Source organism: Sceloporus occidentalis, unplaced genomic scaffold (genome assembly GCF_023333645.1).
Source record: "Sceloporus occidentalis isolate IW3139 unplaced genomic scaffold, rSceOcc1.0.p SCAF_384, whole genome shotgun sequence".
Classification (NCBI taxonomy): domain Eukaryota; kingdom Metazoa; phylum Chordata; class Lepidosauria; order Squamata; family Phrynosomatidae; genus Sceloporus; species Sceloporus occidentalis.
The window spans coordinates 205,081-221,613 of record NW_028317364.1 but is presented as its reverse complement, the minus strand read 5'-3'; the positions used below and the strand labels follow the sequence as shown (position 1 = coordinate 221,613).

The window sequence follows — 16,533 nt, the reverse complement described above, 5'->3', positions numbered from 1 at the left end:
TTGACAGATAATTCCACATCTCAACTGCCCTCCCTGTACGGGAATTCCTGACACTGACAGGGGGGGGCGGGCAGGAGACCCCCGGGGTCCACACGCGTGTAAAAAAAACATGTATAAACTGCACTAAAATATGATATAGAAATATATATTTATAAAAATGTAAAAAACACTTTTATGAAAAAAAACACACAAAAAAAAAAACCAGGTACAAGTCCCCACCATTAATATTTGAACCGGACACCCCTCCCCCGACTGTAAAAATGCAATTTCGCCCCTAATAACGTGAAGTACAGGTGTTAATATATTACATACATCGCACGCGCCTCCAATAAAACGCTGTTTGCACGGAATGATTAAAAATACATCGCAAGACAGTTGTCATGGAAACCTGGATTTTATTATTTAATATAGATCAAAATAGGGGAAAAAAGGGGGGAAAAGTGCGATTTATAGAGATTTTTTTGTTACAAAAAAGAAAAATTCACAATATTTTCTCTACAATAAAAAGCACAATATTCTGAAATATTTACAGGTGAATCCGCGCTTTTTGCATAAACAGGAAACCGATGCACAAGAAAAACACAGAAAGCAGAAAAATCAGCCCAAAAACCCCAAAACTTGTTAAGCGATGTCAGAAACTGTTCATTTTCTGTTTTAATGGAATTGGGCAGTTTTTGTGTTTTTTGATCCGGGGGCAGCCGTGGCTCTCGCCGTTCTGTGTATATATATATATTTTTATGCTTTTCGACCTTTTTTCTGAATTTCAGTGGTGGCTAAACACCAAGAAATTCAGAATTCTGGAATCTTCACAATTTTCTCCTGCTTTTAACCATTTCTGCTCCTCCCGAGAGCCAGAATATCTGTGACCCCCCGGCGTGGACAGCTCTACCCGCCCGCTGTCACCAAATTTATATATAATAAATAGTTTTATTTTCAGAAAAAGAGGGGCATAAATCAGCGATTTGCCGTAAAATAAAAGGGCTGTGGGTGAGGAGCGGTATGTGCGGAGCCCCTCCCCCGAGGAGGTTATTTACCCGCAGAGCAGATTCCAGAAATTACAATTATTGGCAGAGAAGTGAATGAATGAGAATCTGAAGTAAACGGGTCACCCGAAACCCTCCCCATTCTCTGTGAATTCCTAAATAACCCTTTAAACGTTTACAGCCTGAACCCAATAGAGTGCGCCGAGCGCTGTGATTGGTTAAACACGTACCCTCCCCGGCGGCCAATTGGATGCACAGAGCCGGCACGGCAGAACCGCAAGGTCCAGAAACGGCCCAAAGTCTCTTCAGCCAGAACGAAAGTGGACTGCGATACGTCGACCAAAAAAAAAGAAGCAGCATGTGATTGGCCAGCACCGGGTTGTGATGTCATCGGCTGTGATTCTTGATGTCAGCGTCTCCTATTTACACAAAGAGCCGGCTCGGCTCCTCCTCTTCCTGCGCTCCGGATACAGTCTGTCGCAGCAGACCCAAAATGTTTTTTTACATCACATTTACAAGTTTTTTTAATCCTCCTTTGAATTTATGAAGACGTGGTGTGCACGCTGGCGGCGGATGGAGCGGTGCGCAGGGGCCACACGGAGAGATCAGGGGCCCCGCAGAGAGACCAGGGGGCGTATGGAACAGGAGGAGAAAAAAAAAGTATTGATACAGGTATTTATATACACCAACAATGTGTCTCCAAGGTAATATTAACAGAAGGCACAGGGGTCCGCTCCTCACTCTCGCTTAGCAAACCTGGGGAGGAAAAAGAAAGATATAGTTTATTGATGAACAATTCAGGACAGTTGGCAGGTATGTTGGAAAAGTAGGTGGATTGTAAATGGGTCCTTGAAACGAAGCAGCCGAGGGAAATATCTGGATCTACGTCCGTGTAAGCAAATGATGTTTACAGGGAGGCTCTTCATTTGCATACAGGGCCAAAGAGTAATATTACGCGTAAGCGAAGGGTGTGATGTCATTTTTCACATTCTGGGTTATTTGCCCCGTCGGACACTCACTTTCTGGTCGGGTAACATGGGGTTACTCTGCAGGGGGTTGTTCTGATGAGGGTTTAGGTGAAGCCCCGAGGGCCGGTCGTGTTCGCAGAAGATGGTTCCGTTGACGTAGTGGAAGCGGTCGCCCGGCATCAGCCGGTTCCGACACGTGGCGCACGTGAAGCACTGAGGGGAGAAGACGCTGCATTACCGCCAATGCTCCCAACATCCCCTGTCCCCCAGAGTCAGTCTGGATGTACCCTCCAAGCCGGCCGGCCGGACACAAACATTCACGCCGTGCGCGGGGGGGGGGGGTTACAAACAGCGCATAGAGAGCGTCCCCCCCTCCGGATCCGGAGCCCCCAGCTCCACGTTCACCCGGATTTAATGCTTACCTTCAGGTGATACACGCTGCCCTGCGCCCGCATCACCATCTCGCTGGCCGGGATAGACTGTCCGCATGCGCTGCACGCGCCGCTGCTCCCGAACAGCCTGAAAAACAACAAAAAGCAAACGATTACAGATCGAATTCCACGATATTTATAAAAAAATCAATTAACGCCGAAACGTCCCGATTATTATTCAGCCGCGGAGATCGCCGAGCGCTCGCTAAAAACTACAGGAGGCGGGAGATGCCGGGGGGCGTAATCCGGCAGGGAAGGGGTTAAGAGGGGTCCTGTTCATTTAACATTTTCACTGCTGGCTTCCTCAGGTTCAGCTCTGAAAACCCCCTCAAAATGTGTGAAAAATCCCGCAGTCTGAACACGAAGAGTTAAATCGCTCCACTAACCCCTGCGGTCGCCGCGCAGGAAGCCCCTCCGATCAATAAATCTACTGATTAATAAACGCCGACCTCCGACCCCCAATAATTATTATGCGGGGGGGTGTTATTTCTTCCAATTTAAAGCATCTTTCAGGAAAGGAGCGAGCGGGGGAAGAGCAGACGGCAGAATAACAGGACAGCGCCGCGCATGGAACGCCGGCCCTGGCTGCGAAACACTGGAAGGTCATGTGATTTCCATGTAAACACGGCGGGCAGCTCACAGCTTACAGGCCTTTATTCCTCCCCGGCACACCACATGCGTAAGAATTAGAGGGGTAAAGACGCGTCCCGCCATGATGAGGGGGTCCGCACTCATTCAGTGTCTTCCCCATAGGCATTCCCTGCATTTAGAGCCGGGACAGGGGTGTGAAATATCCGTGGCAACAACCAATAAAAAGCCTTTCTGGGGGGGTTCTCAGAAAGCACTGCAGCTAAAGGGTTAATAAGCGTGGGCACCGGCGATCAGGAGGGGTAGGTAATTTCGGAGCGATGCACCCCCCCGGTGAGGAGCGGAATTGAATTTAATGGAAAATAACGGATTTAATCGCCTCCATATGTCTCCACGATGCCAACAGGGAGCCTCACCTGCCAAGCGGAGCCGCGGCCGCGCACGCTCACACCGAATGCAGCTCTGACGGGGGGGGGGGGGGGTTAATGGGGTCGCCCCTCCAGCTTGTGGGGTCTGCTAAGCCGAGTACAGCACTGGAGAACGAACTGAATCGTAATGCATCCGACTGCGAAACGTGTGGGGCGGCCATGCAGGGGGGGTTGCCGGGGGGCAGCAATAGGTAAGGGGTCCCTCCGGAGGGTATTAATCCCCGCCGGCACTCACCGGATGTAGTCGTTGCGGCAGAGGATCATGCCGCTCTTGGTGTAGCAGGAGGTGCCGATCTCGCCCAGCTGCGCCTGGCAGCAGGAACACTTGAGACAACGCGTGTGCCAGTACCGGTCCATGGAGTAGAGCAGGAACCGGTCCGCGATCTTCCCCCCGCAGCCGGCGCACGCCTTGGGAGGGGAGCCGTTGCTGGCGACTGCCGTGGTGGTCGATTCGGAGGTCCGGTTATTAACCATGCCTGGTCCTGCCGGAAAAAACCCCCCACAGATCAGTATTATGTTATGGGGAAAGGGTTAATCGAACAGATTTATAGTTTAATAATAATGCAAAAAAACCCCCCAAAAAACAGGAGCCTCTCCCGACCACGCTGCTCTTAGCCTTTTAAATAAGGGTGATAGATAAGTGGAACAGCCTCCCAGCAGAAGTGGTAGAGGGTAATACAGTGAGGGTATTAAACATGTTATTAGCGCACTCACCCCGTAACACTGAAAGGGTTAAACCGAGGGCCACATGAAAGCTGATCTTACGGGCGTTTGATAAGATTTAGTGAAACGTCATGATGTCATTAAAGGCTTTGTGACGCTATCAGCCAATTAGCATTTAGAAGACCTTCATCCAGGAGAGGAAAGGGTTACTGCCCGGGGGGGGGGGGGAGATAAGGATCGGAAGCTCAGACATGGAGTCGGACAGAGAGATCTTCACTTTCCAGGAATCCGAGACGCCCCGACGAGCCAATTAATAGCCGCGCTTCCCAGGGCAGCCACAGGGTGGGGCCAGAGACCACCCTACGGATTTACCCCCGATTCGGTTATAATTATATGGTGAAACGCGTGTGCGTGCGCGTGTGTGAGCTTCATCTACAAACCTCTACGTGCAAAACCCAGATATGAATCCCCTCATCTAAGTTACATGCAGCGGACCCCTTTGGGGGGCTTCTCGGCGCAGACCCCTTTGGGGGGCTTCTCGGCGCGGACCCTAAGCACTGCGGGACTGAGCTGCCTTACAGCAGAGGCACTCTGGGCAGGAAAGGTGTTCGGCGCTCGTGGGATTTGCGCTCTATCCCGCGCGGTAATCGTTGGTTTCCAGCCAGCTGGATCACAGCTTCGATAATCTGCTAATCTACCTCCGATTTACAGCCCGCCGCGTCCCGGACGTACAGCACCGAGCGCCCGCAGCCGAAATATTACATTTTTACGAGAGCAAAAGGCTTAACCCTTCACTGCCACGGGGTACTGCAGAGTTTAGCTACGCCGGGTTACCTCTGACCTCTCGGCATCTAAAGGGTTAAACATATTTGCAGCCAGGTAAGAGGTTTGTAACTGGGATGCTGCAGCTGGGCGGAGGCGCCCGGTAACCGGAACATGGCAGCCCCTACGCATTTTTGCCACATCGTGTCCTGTGACGGGACTTCTACAGCAGCAGCTCATCTAGCGGGACGGGACACGGGGTAAGAACCTGCAGGACTCCGGGGCCGCCCAGGACCGGGGCAAAACGAAAGGACACCGGGGGTCATCATGCAGGGCAATAAGGATCTGGACCCGACCTATTTGCCCCAGCTTTCTCCTTGTTCATGAACAGTTTGCCCTCGCGCTCGTACAGATTCTGGCCCGGAGCGCACCGCGCACATTTACACGGAAGGACACGCGTGTGAGCCGAGTACACGGACGGCATCCACGCATTAAAGTTTTAGTCCCGCAGCGTTACGCCATGAGATCCTCCGGCCGGCACATCCCGGGCTACCAAATACTAGTGATGGGGGACGTAGCCCAGTCACCGGGGGCCAAGTCGGGCCGTTCTGATCCTACATGAAACCCCAACTCCCTGAGTGCCAAAAAGGAGATTCCCGGAATCGGATGGTATTGGGAAATCTCGCGGTTACCCGATAACATTCCAGCGCAGACCCAGAAGCAACATTTCTGCACAATAAATGGCATTTTTAACCAATTAACCCCTCATGCACCAATTCACAGCAGAAATAAACAAGGAGACGCGGAACATCTTTGACCTAGAAGCCAAAGACGGACTAAACGGAAGCCACCAAAACATCTCACCAGACACCTTCAAGAGGGGGCAATCTGACCCCCCCAGCCCCCCGAGCCAAAGGGTGGGACGGCTGAACCCACCTAAAGATTTATTAAAAGCGAAATCTACGGGGTCCCAAATGATTTACAATCCTGGATGTCGGAGCCGGCGGCACAGTCACGAACGGATACTTTGTGACTCGGAGAACGAACTTTCGTGGCTTCCTCGGACGGCTCCTTTAAATCCCAAAACACCAGGAAGGGTGTAGCTGGCGCTCGATAATGGGTCAGATTCCGCCGGCATTGGGAAATATATCACGCCGGGTAATAAGTGCTGGGAAGGACACCGGACCCGGTAATATATCACGCCGGGTAATAAGTGCTGGGAAGGACACCGGACCCGGTAATATATCACGCCGGGTAATAAGTGCTGGGAAGGACACCGGACCCGGTAATATATCACGCCGGGTAATAAGTGCTGGGAAGGACACCGGACCCGGTAATTATCGCCTCCCGATCCCCAAGGAATGGATCCGGACGAAGAGAAAGTGGATGGAATTTCAGCAGATTCACAGATTTCTACCAATCAGCCCAAAACGTTACTACCGACTGGAAGAGGGCGATTTGAGAGACTCGCCCAGCCCAATACCCACACACAGGGGTAACTACCAGACTGAGGGCACTCGCCGGGGCATTAGTAACCCGATCAGCAGATACTCCTAGAAACTGTTTATAAATATTACCAATAACCCATTTCCAGAGAGCCCGCTGGGGCCGGGCACCTGCCCCCCCATGTCTCACACTCTGGGGGCTTCTTCCCAGCAAATTCTATACAAATCTCAAGTTTGGAACCACAATGGGGGCAGATCTGGTGACACACATGGGCTGCTAACATACATGAGCCAAGCCACATGTAATCACACACATGTTAAGGAGTATGAGTAACACATCCAGAACCCTCAGCTGTCAGACCCTGGGTCTGGGACAGGGGGTCCCCCAGGCACCACTCTATAGGGGCCCCTGGGACTCCAGGCAGGGGGTGGGTGTCTGCCCAGGGTAGAGGGGTAATGGGAGGGGGGGGTAGATGCCACTCACCTGGCTGTCTGATTCCTGGCTCACTCACACTTAGATCCACTAGATCCAATGAATTGCAGCAAGTAGATTCCTCTCTTCCCGATCTCAGACCCTGAACTTCCTGCAGATCCACAACCTCCTCTCTGGAGAGCATCCAAGGACTGCAGCCTGCCTGCCTGCTGCCTCCTCAATATATAACCACGCCTCTGATGTCACAGCGAGCCACCAACCACAGCCTGGGGGTGTGCCCACTGTCAGGAAGACAGATGGTTATTTAAATATACAGTCTCTTCACTGCCCTCATCAGGCTGTTCCGGGAACTGCAGGTTCTAACCATATTATAATAATTATTATAAAACTGCAAGCTCTTCAGCTCAGGCACTTTATGAAGGATACAATAAATTATTATTTTTTCTTAACAATTAGAGCAATTATGTTTTATGAAATGCTTTTAGATTAGATTTGGAATCTATTTACAATAATGCATTTATGGTCAAATATTCTTCCACAGAATTACATCACTACTTGGAGATTTTTTTCCCATTAACACATTGCACAATCCTCTTAATATTTCTGCAGCACAACTAATGCTTATCATTTAATTTCACCCAGAAGTACGAATATTTATTTTTTTCCAACAAAAACGTTTTTTACTCTCCAAATATTGCTGTATAATTCTCAACCAGGAATATTAATATTGATTTTTCAACATATATATCTATATTTATATATCTATATCTATCTATCTCTCTCTCTCTCTCTCTCTCTCTCTATATATATATATATATATATATGTGTGTGTGTGTGTGTGTGTTTCCTGTGTTTTTTTCATTCAAAATTTCAGGGAAATAATTATTTTTTATCCACAATACTAAAAAGAAATTCTGCCAATATTATCTGTTATTCCCATCCGATGCTATCAATATGTATTTCTGTAATAAAAATATTAAGATATGCTTTCCTTTCATAGAATTCTCATGCATGACTCTGGGTCTTCTGGCGCGGTATTGGCCCCCAATCTTAAAGCTCATAAAGAAAAACCTAGTAATAGAATTTTTATTTTTCCCTTGTGAAAATCTTTGGCGCTATATAAATAAAAAATAATAATAGTATAGACAAACGGGCAAACCTGTTCCCTCAAAAAAACAAAGACAAAAAAATGTTAGTTTATGACATTAATACGTCAATCTCTGCTGGGTTAATTAAATGATATTTATCTGACACTGATATATGAATTAAAAATATAAAATAAATATTTATATAATATATATATATACTAAATAAATGTAAAATAAAATACTAGCATGGGCAGCATAATCCCTCTCCAGTATATATATATATATATATATATATATATATATATATATATATATATATATATATATATATATATATATATATACATACAGACATATAATATTCACATCATTTTTGGGAATATTCGCATCTAATTCTTTCCCACGGATAACGTCTCCTGATTATCCACAGGGGATATTAAGGTATTTTTCAGGTGGAATTCACACCTAATTATTTCCCAGAGAAATTAACGTGAGATTTTCCACTGGGGATAGAATTTCCCACTGGCGCTATTTGACCATAATTATTTTCTGTTAAATATACTTATATATTATTATTATTGGTAGATAATTAACTGCTTGGGGTTTTTCCCCCATATAATTATCTATCAGGGATATCACGTATAATACTCCGTGGGGGGGGGGTCGGTAGACTTTTTTATGTTTCCCGTTCAACAGTAAAACTGGAATTTTTCAAACATAAATAATATATATATTTAAAAAATAAATAATAAATACATAAATAATAATAAAAAAATAAATATATATATAACTGCAGGTCAATTAGGAAGATTCCAAATTTCATTTTTTTCTTTTGTTTAATAAATTTGAGCATGTATATTTTTTTAAGAAAATATATATTTTTTAAAATGTATATACAGAATTTTTGACCACAAAAAATAATTTTTTTAAGATAAAAATAAAAAGTGGTTGGTAAATAGTTATTTCAGTATAATAATGGTTAATTATAATTTTAAAAAGTGTCTAGGTTTTCTGCTCCTCTTACGTAATAAAACAGATGATAAGTAAATATACCGGTAATATGTTTTAACCCTTCTTTGTCCCGGTGCTGGCAGTGATAATAATCCGGTAATGAATGGATGCTTGAAGACGTATTGAGCCGAATACCAAAGGTCCCGGATTACAAATGTTTTCCATTTTAACATGAAAATAAAATAGATATTTATTTGTATTTTTATATTTATGTATATATAGATTTATTAATGGAGTAATGGAACCTAATATTATAACGAGGATGTCCTGTATTCAGCAAACATTAAGGGCAAATTAAAAGAAAAATTACAGCAAGTTTAACCCTTTAAATTCACCGAATGCCTGGATGTCATCTGGTGTTTTGAGGTCCGGAACGATCGGATCGTTTCTTCCTCCATTGCTCGCTCTCTTTCCCCGTAGAAACATTGTACCCAGGGGTAGTTCAGAGGTATCTCTGGAGCAGATGATTCCAATAGAATTAGATCTGTTCAGCATTAAAGTTATGTTGGTGCCTGCTGTGACGTTCGGTGGGATTACTGGTTGGGGTCATTGAGTTTAGTAATTGGGGAGACCCCCTCCAGGTGAGTGAACTAGTTGGGGTGACCCCTCTGGGTGAGTATAGTAATTGGGGTGACCCCTCTGGGTGAGTGAACTAGTTGGGGTGACTCCTCTGGGTGAGTGTAGTAATTGGGGTGACCCCTCTGGGTGAGTGAACTAGTTGGGGTGACTCCTCTGGGTGAGTGTAGTAATTGGGGTGACCCCTGTGGGTAAGGGCGGTGTGAATAACTTACTTTGTCCCCCCAATCCTTTAGTGCTAGATGTTGACGCAGCAACACGAGTGTTAAAGATCCACCATTCACCACGTCACCCCCCCCCCGCTGTGTTCTGAGATGAGGGCTCGGGCCTTTTCTACCCCCATAATTCTTGGTTATCCAATCCCCGCATCCCGGACCCTTGTGGTCCTCCAGCCTCCTCCTGTCCACCTCGGACCTCATCGCCCCAACCTCCGGCTCATTGTTCCCCCCGCATAGTTTAACCAGCAGGTTCCCCGCAGCTGTGCAAACACCAAATACCAGCAGATACGGCCCCGTCGGCCCCTGCATACCTGCCTCCAGTTCATGTGTACACGCGGTATCCGTGCCCCTCCAAGCCCTTCAGGACCCGGCCAGACCCATATTTAACCTGTTTGGCACCTAAAGGGTGTAGAAGTAGGGCCACTGGAACTCCCTTTTAACTACCGGCAGCCCGGGGCATTGCCAGCCGCGACCTGCCCTTTCCCCAGCTGGTTATGGGTGGGTTACGGGATCCTGAGCGCAGCTGCCCAACAACCCCAAACGCTGGCGCTGAGTTCCAAGACGGCACCGCGACCCCCGTCATTAACATATTCTCAACATGCGCAGAACCCCGACGCGCTTACAAATATATCCGAATAATCGTGTTTTCTGCAAACGTCTCGGCTTTTCCGCTTGCAGAACGTTTTCCATGCGGATCCTGTCCTCTTCAGTGACATCTGCTGCCCAAAACGTAAATCCCCGAGCAATCATCTCGCCGGACGGACCCCAAAGCAACACCTACCCCCCCGCGCCATGCTCTGCGCCACGACGCGTCACTCGATGCGATTTCCTCCAATATCTGCCACAGAACGGACATTCGCTTATTATTATTTTTAGCGATTGGCGGAATCGCCCCGGATGCCCCCCACGGCCTGACCCTCGGGGACCCCGTCTCCTGTATAATTGGAAAAGGAAAGGGTTTTCGGTGATATCGGGACTGACTTTCCACCCACCGTCCCCAGGCTTTGAAGCCCTTGATATTGTAATGAATGGGGCCGTCCGGCGAGGAGCGCGGAGGGCCGGAGCACTTTGATGCTCTTAGGTTTAATCATCGCGCTGAATGCATGTTGTGGCATCGCATTGTCTCGGCCGGGGCCCCATTTATCTCTCCGTAGTCTTTGTTTTGCATGACAAATGACTTCAAAAACCCTCCTCGGAACGCCAGGACAATGGGGATTTCTTCTGGCCGCATTAAGGGACGATTCCGGCCCTTTAACCCCGCACCCGCTGGCACCGATACTCCGCAAAGCCCCCGAAATCCTCAAAATAAAATCTAAAAAAAAAAAAAGTTCAGATGAAATGGAACCACGAATGGAATAAATGAACCGATTAATAACCGCTGCGGAAATAACGAGGAAAAAGGGGCCACCGGGGGCCGGCGGATTCGAGGTGCGGACCATTGTGGCTCCCCTTTAATTCTGCCCCCCCCCCCGGCGCACGTACCGTGTCCTCCAATAAAAGGCCGGCGTTTTGCTGAATTATTTGTGAGGCGCTGGGTCGTTCGTTTGTCAGGACGCTATTGATAGACATTAAATTGGTTATTGATCTCCGGCTCGCAGTAATTAGCTGCAGATCGTTTCCAATCATTGGGAGGAAGACGGGCGATTTCAGGGGGGATACGGGGAGAAAGCAGCCCAGCAGTACAGCCCAGGCAGCTAAAGCGTTAAAGGGGCAGAATTAGGGGGGCAGCTTGAAGGGTTAATAATACGTTCACTTTGCCCAGGATGTGATCCGGGTATCGTTCTGACACAGAGTATCCGCGCTCCGGTTACATCGCCCGCTATTACCCGGCCCGAGCCGCTCCCGTTCACCGTTTGCCGTTGTGTCCGCTTCTTGCCCATATCAGAGGCATCTTAAGCCAAGCGTCTGCTCGGCGGCTCTTTGATGTTCGGGAGGCCAGGTTTGGAGCCTCGGGGCGAGGTCCCCGGACATTAACGTACCACGGAGAAGTCTAACGTCCCAGATAGAAGAAGGGCCCAAACCTGGCCTCCCGAACTTTACCGCCTCCACCTGGCGGAAGAAAACGCTCTTTAATACTCCACATAATAATAAAAATGATTGTCGCATGAAGCTGCTCCCCGGGACCCGCAGCAGAACGCAGCCCTGCGACCCTAACAGGGATTCCTTAATGCAGGCGCGCGAGTCTCTCCAAAGACTCAAACCTTAATCAGTCCCTGGTCTCGTCTTCAGGAGGAATATGCATACCTGCTCTGCTGGGAGACTGTTCCACTTATCTACCACCCTCTTCGTAAAGTAGAGCTTTCTTATATTACCTCCAATCAAAGTAACACTCGAATGCTCTGTGACTATTCAAAATTTTAGGGAAACGGCCGGATACGTCGACTTTGCACGAGAAGTGAAATCCTGGAGCAGTCACAGGGATTCTGCGCCCGGAGGAACGGCCGAGACGGAGCGGCCAAGCGATGCAGACTGGGCAGCACCTAGTGGACGCTCGGCTCAGAGAGGGGTTATCGTTCACGCTTTGGTCTCGTGACCCTCCAGCCTGTTCTCGCTGCCGGGAAGCGGTTGGTTCGGACCCCCAGCGGCGGCTCCCGTCATGGGGTGAAGAGACGTTTGCTGATTTAACAAGCTGCTGCATCACACCGATATTCATTCACTCACCGAGGAACGATAATATATACGTTGTACAGCGCTGCGGAATATGATGGTGATATATAACACAATAAGCAAATAACCAATGGTCCGCTCGCTTTCACATTTAATCAGGAATTCTGCAGCGGGCGCATGTGTTTAGAGCACGGCGCGCTTCACAGAGATTTACTGAGGCCGAGAGCCGCAGCGACCCGACGTCGGAGACCCCACCTTCCTGTATCAGTGCGAAAAAACCCAGATTCCGTTCAAAAATTCTCCTCCGGGTTATTTTCATTAATACAGGAATCCTAACTTCACTTAATGAGCGGGGAAACGCTGGGGTCCACGTGGCGGGGATCTGAATAGCCTGGCTGCGCTCTGACGTTGTGCTCCCTGATCTCGATACCCCGCTTCGTTCTCTCGGGGGGCTCTTTATTCCTAATTACTCTGATTCCCGCTTTCGGGGCCCTTCGGGTGTCAGAGAGGGTCCCGCTCGTCAGACGTCTTCTGCTCGTGGAGGAGAAGCGAGGGATTCGAAGTCCTTTCTTCAAACCGGTTCTTTCTGCTCCACCAAGAAGGGAAAGTGAAGAACAAAAGGGCCGGGAAACGAGTTTATCGTCCAAAAGAAAGACGCGGGGAGAGATCTTTGTGCCGATTGTCTTGAGTTTGAGAAATGATCTCCACCAAAGTTCTCTTCAGATTCTTAAATGAAGCTCAGAATGATGAGAGCCGCTGTCCCAAGGGACTTCGTACCCATCTGATGATATAGGATCTGTTACTCTATTATAGGGATCTGTTACTCTATTATAGGGATCTGTTACTCGGCTATAGGGATCTGTTACTCTCTTATAGGGATCTGTTACTCTATTATAGGGATCTGTTACTCCGCTATAGGGATCTGTTACTCTCTTATAGGGATCTGTTACTCTATTATAGGGATCTGTTACTCCGCTATAGGGATCTGTTACTCTATTATAGGGATCTGTTACTCTATTATAGGGATCTGTTACTCCGCTATAGGGATCTGTTACTCTATTATAGGGATCTGTTACTCTATTATAGGGATCTGTTACTCCGCTATAGGGATCTGTTACTCTATTATAGGGATCTGTTAGTCTGCTATAGGGATCTGTTACTCTATTATGGGGATCTGTTACTCCGCTATAGGGATCTGTTACTCTATTATAGGGATCTGTTACTCGGCTATAGGGATCTGTTACTCTGCTATAGGGATCTGTTACTCTAATATAGGGATCTGTTACTCCGCTATAGGGATCTGTTACTCTATTATAGGGATCTGTTACTCCGCTATAGGGATCTGTTACTCTATTATAGGGATCTGTTACTCTGATATAGGGATCTGTTACTCTGCTATAGGGATCTGTTACTCTGTTATAGGGATCTGTTACTCTGATATAGGGATCTGTTACTCTGCTATAGGGATCTGTTACTCTGCTATAGGGATCTGTTACTCTGCTATAGGGATCTGTGATACTCTTCTCTGGTCGTGGGGGAAAGAGCTCTTTATGTTTGTGCTAGAAGCCTCCTATCTGCACTCCCTCATCTCCCCTCCGGCCGCTGCTTTGTTATTGAAGCCGACCTGCCGAGAAGGACAATAGAGCGACCGGTCTAATTCCCCCGGACCCCGGACTCCTGCAACTTTGTTTATGAAAGTCCTCAGCGTCTCGTTAATTTAATTTGTTAGAGGATCGCAGGGCTGACCACGCAGCACCTGTTCCTCGCCATTAACCCCTGGACCCCTGGTGGCCATGGCTTGTGTGAGTTTTTTAAGAAACCCCGGGATACAAAGGCTCCAAACTGGTGGGATATGACAAGTGCCAGAAACAAAGGCAAAGGATGGACCCCAATCAGCAAGAAGCCAACATCAGCCCCGTGCCCCGGTAGAGCGAGCTTAAAAAGGGGGAAGTGAGATGGAAATGTCTCTTTCCTGATATCAATAATTAGACTTTAAACAGAGCGCCTCTGATCGTCTGGGAAAAGTAAAGATTGTGCTTGGAAAATGTTGTCCACCACGTGTCCTGTTTGCTTCTAACGTATTCTTAGACCCCGTCTATCCAGAGAGTTTATCTCCGAGGATCTCCGAGGGTGCTGAGATGAGGGTCCATCATGCGGATGCTTCATATTGTTATTTCACCCCAGTGGTATCTATGACACACACATGACAGTCTTTGAATGATGGACTTATTCAGCCTACTCTTGTGGTCTTAATAAGATGAGGGTGTCCGGGGTCATCAACGTCCATCCATCTCCACCGCAAGGTCACTTGGAGAAACGGCCAATGAATACACAAACTTTAATAGGATTAGAGGGGGGGTCAGGGGGCTTCAGACTAAAACCACTAATGATGTCTTTTTGTCAGCCAGGTTTCTATGAAGGACCCACCGTGAGGATTGAGCTGGGAGGAAGGGGGGGCGTCCTCCGAATCTATCACAACTTTCTTTGATGAGAGTTTGAAGATAAGCAGGAGCCCGATGAGCTCTCTCCGACGCAAACTGGGATATTTAGAGAAAGGATTAGCCTTTTTATAATAAACCCTCCACGTAGCGTCCTGGGATCGGTGGGTAGTTTGTTTGGAGTGCGGGGGATTCAGTTGGTGTAGAAGGAGCCGGTAATGTTAGAAAGCTGGTGGAAACGTTCATTCTAGTATTAGAAGACGTGGCTGGGTTGATAGAAGTGTTTTTTTTATCCCGTGCGCCGGTCTCATCATTTGGGCTTCGGATCACCCGGCGAAGGACCAGAGAAATAACGGTTAATTCTGGGGGATTTAATTAGTGATGAAATTCTCATAAAAATGATAATATGTAGAGGAGGGCAGCCGCCGCGTTGATACGAAGTATATTTTATTATATTCTGTATTATCTCGTCCCCGGTGGTCCGTTGGAAGGACCCCGGGGATATTTGCCTCCGATGATCACCAGCTACGTCCTAGATTACAAGGGTCATAGAAAGTGTTCCGTCATGGAGACCCCGTGTCCGTTGCCACCGCGGGGCTGCCCGCCGGCCGGGGCAGATAGACTGAAGGTTCTCTGGCATCGGGAGGTTCGGAGGGCACCGCGTGCATTTGGCGAGATTTGGCGACCTCGCAGGCCACGCCGTCGGCCGGCGGCCGGGGAAGGCGTTATCGGGCCGAGGGGTTCGCGTTGGAAGACTTTCTTCAGTAAACTCCTCTGAGCCCTCAGGCTGCAGGACAAACAAACCCCCGGCAGGATCTGTACAGAGAGATAAGAGTCGTTTGTAAGTCTCCGGCGTAATCCCTGCGAGGACTGGGAGGACTTTTACTTTCTGCCGCTCCCTCTGTCTCAGCCGCCCCGCCGAGGTGTAAAGGAATCGGAGCTGGTGGGTGGTTCAGCGTGGAGCCATCAAGCCCATTGTTCATAGTCAATTAAACCCCCTGAAAATGAATGACTCCGCCGACTGCCGCCCGACATCAATCACTGCTCGTAGTCCCTGCGAGGCCCGAGGGCTCCTGCGCCCTCCGCACTTCATTTGCATTAACCCTTTGATGGCCCAAGGTCTGAGCAACACGGTTCGGAGCGAACGGATCCTAATGCATCAAAGAACTTGCGCAACGAGTATAATGCCCCAGGGGCTAGGGGTACGTGGGAACAGAATCCACGGGCTTCATCTCCCTTCCAAGAGCCAACCAAAAAAATAAATAAAACCTCATCAGGTCCACGTAGGAGATAGCGGCGCTACCTGGACTTTTTATTATTTATTATATAATTGGGGACTTTTAGAATAAAATCACATTTTTTTATTGCACCTTTTTGTGTAAAGTTATTGCCCTTACCCCTAGGACTAGTATCTCCGAAGATCCTTCCTCTTCTCCGTCTCCAACTAAAGCATGAAGGGGACACGGACGCCACCGCGTCAATTCCTTAAATACCCCGGAATCCGCTTCAGGGTAAAGTTTTAAAACGGGGCAGATGTTTTGCGGGGTAAATACCCTGCTTGGGTCGCGCATGCCACAAACTAAATCAAAGGAGAGAAAGAAAGGAAAAGTTCCAGCAGGAGGGAAATCTCCCTCTGTCTCTTGGAAACTTTGTTACTATTTAAGAAAGAAAAAAAAACATCAGTGATTTTACCAACACTGCTGGGTGTCCATCACCAGCTTAGACCAGATGCATCCGAGTCCTGCCTGTCAATGTAGGGAACAGCATGGCGCCGGCACGCCAATTACCGGCATTAACATTATAATTAAAGAAAGCACTTTGCTGATATGTGCAGACAGGGACACCTGTGACACCGCGCATCCCGCTGGAAAACGGCCTTTTCTGCTATTTTTAG

The 16,533-nt window shown here is 48.1% G+C and overlaps 1 protein-coding gene across 1 annotated transcript; it reads right to left on the bottom strand.

Moving 5' to 3' along the window:
• Window positions 1–1,730: 1,730 nt before the first annotated feature.
• On the bottom strand, window positions 1,731–3,872 carry LOC149273338 (LIM domain transcription factor LMO4-A). The gene is made up of 4 exons (XM_089506429.1): window positions 3,634–3,872; window positions 2,374–2,470; window positions 2,003–2,164; window positions 1,731–1,739 (listed from the first exon to the last, which is right to left on the bottom strand). The coding sequence occupies exons 1-4, from the start codon at window positions 3,870–3,872 to the stop codon at window positions 1,731–1,733; spliced, it is 507 nt and encodes a 168-aa protein (XP_089362555.1).
• Window positions 3,873–16,533: the final 12,661 nt, after the last annotated feature.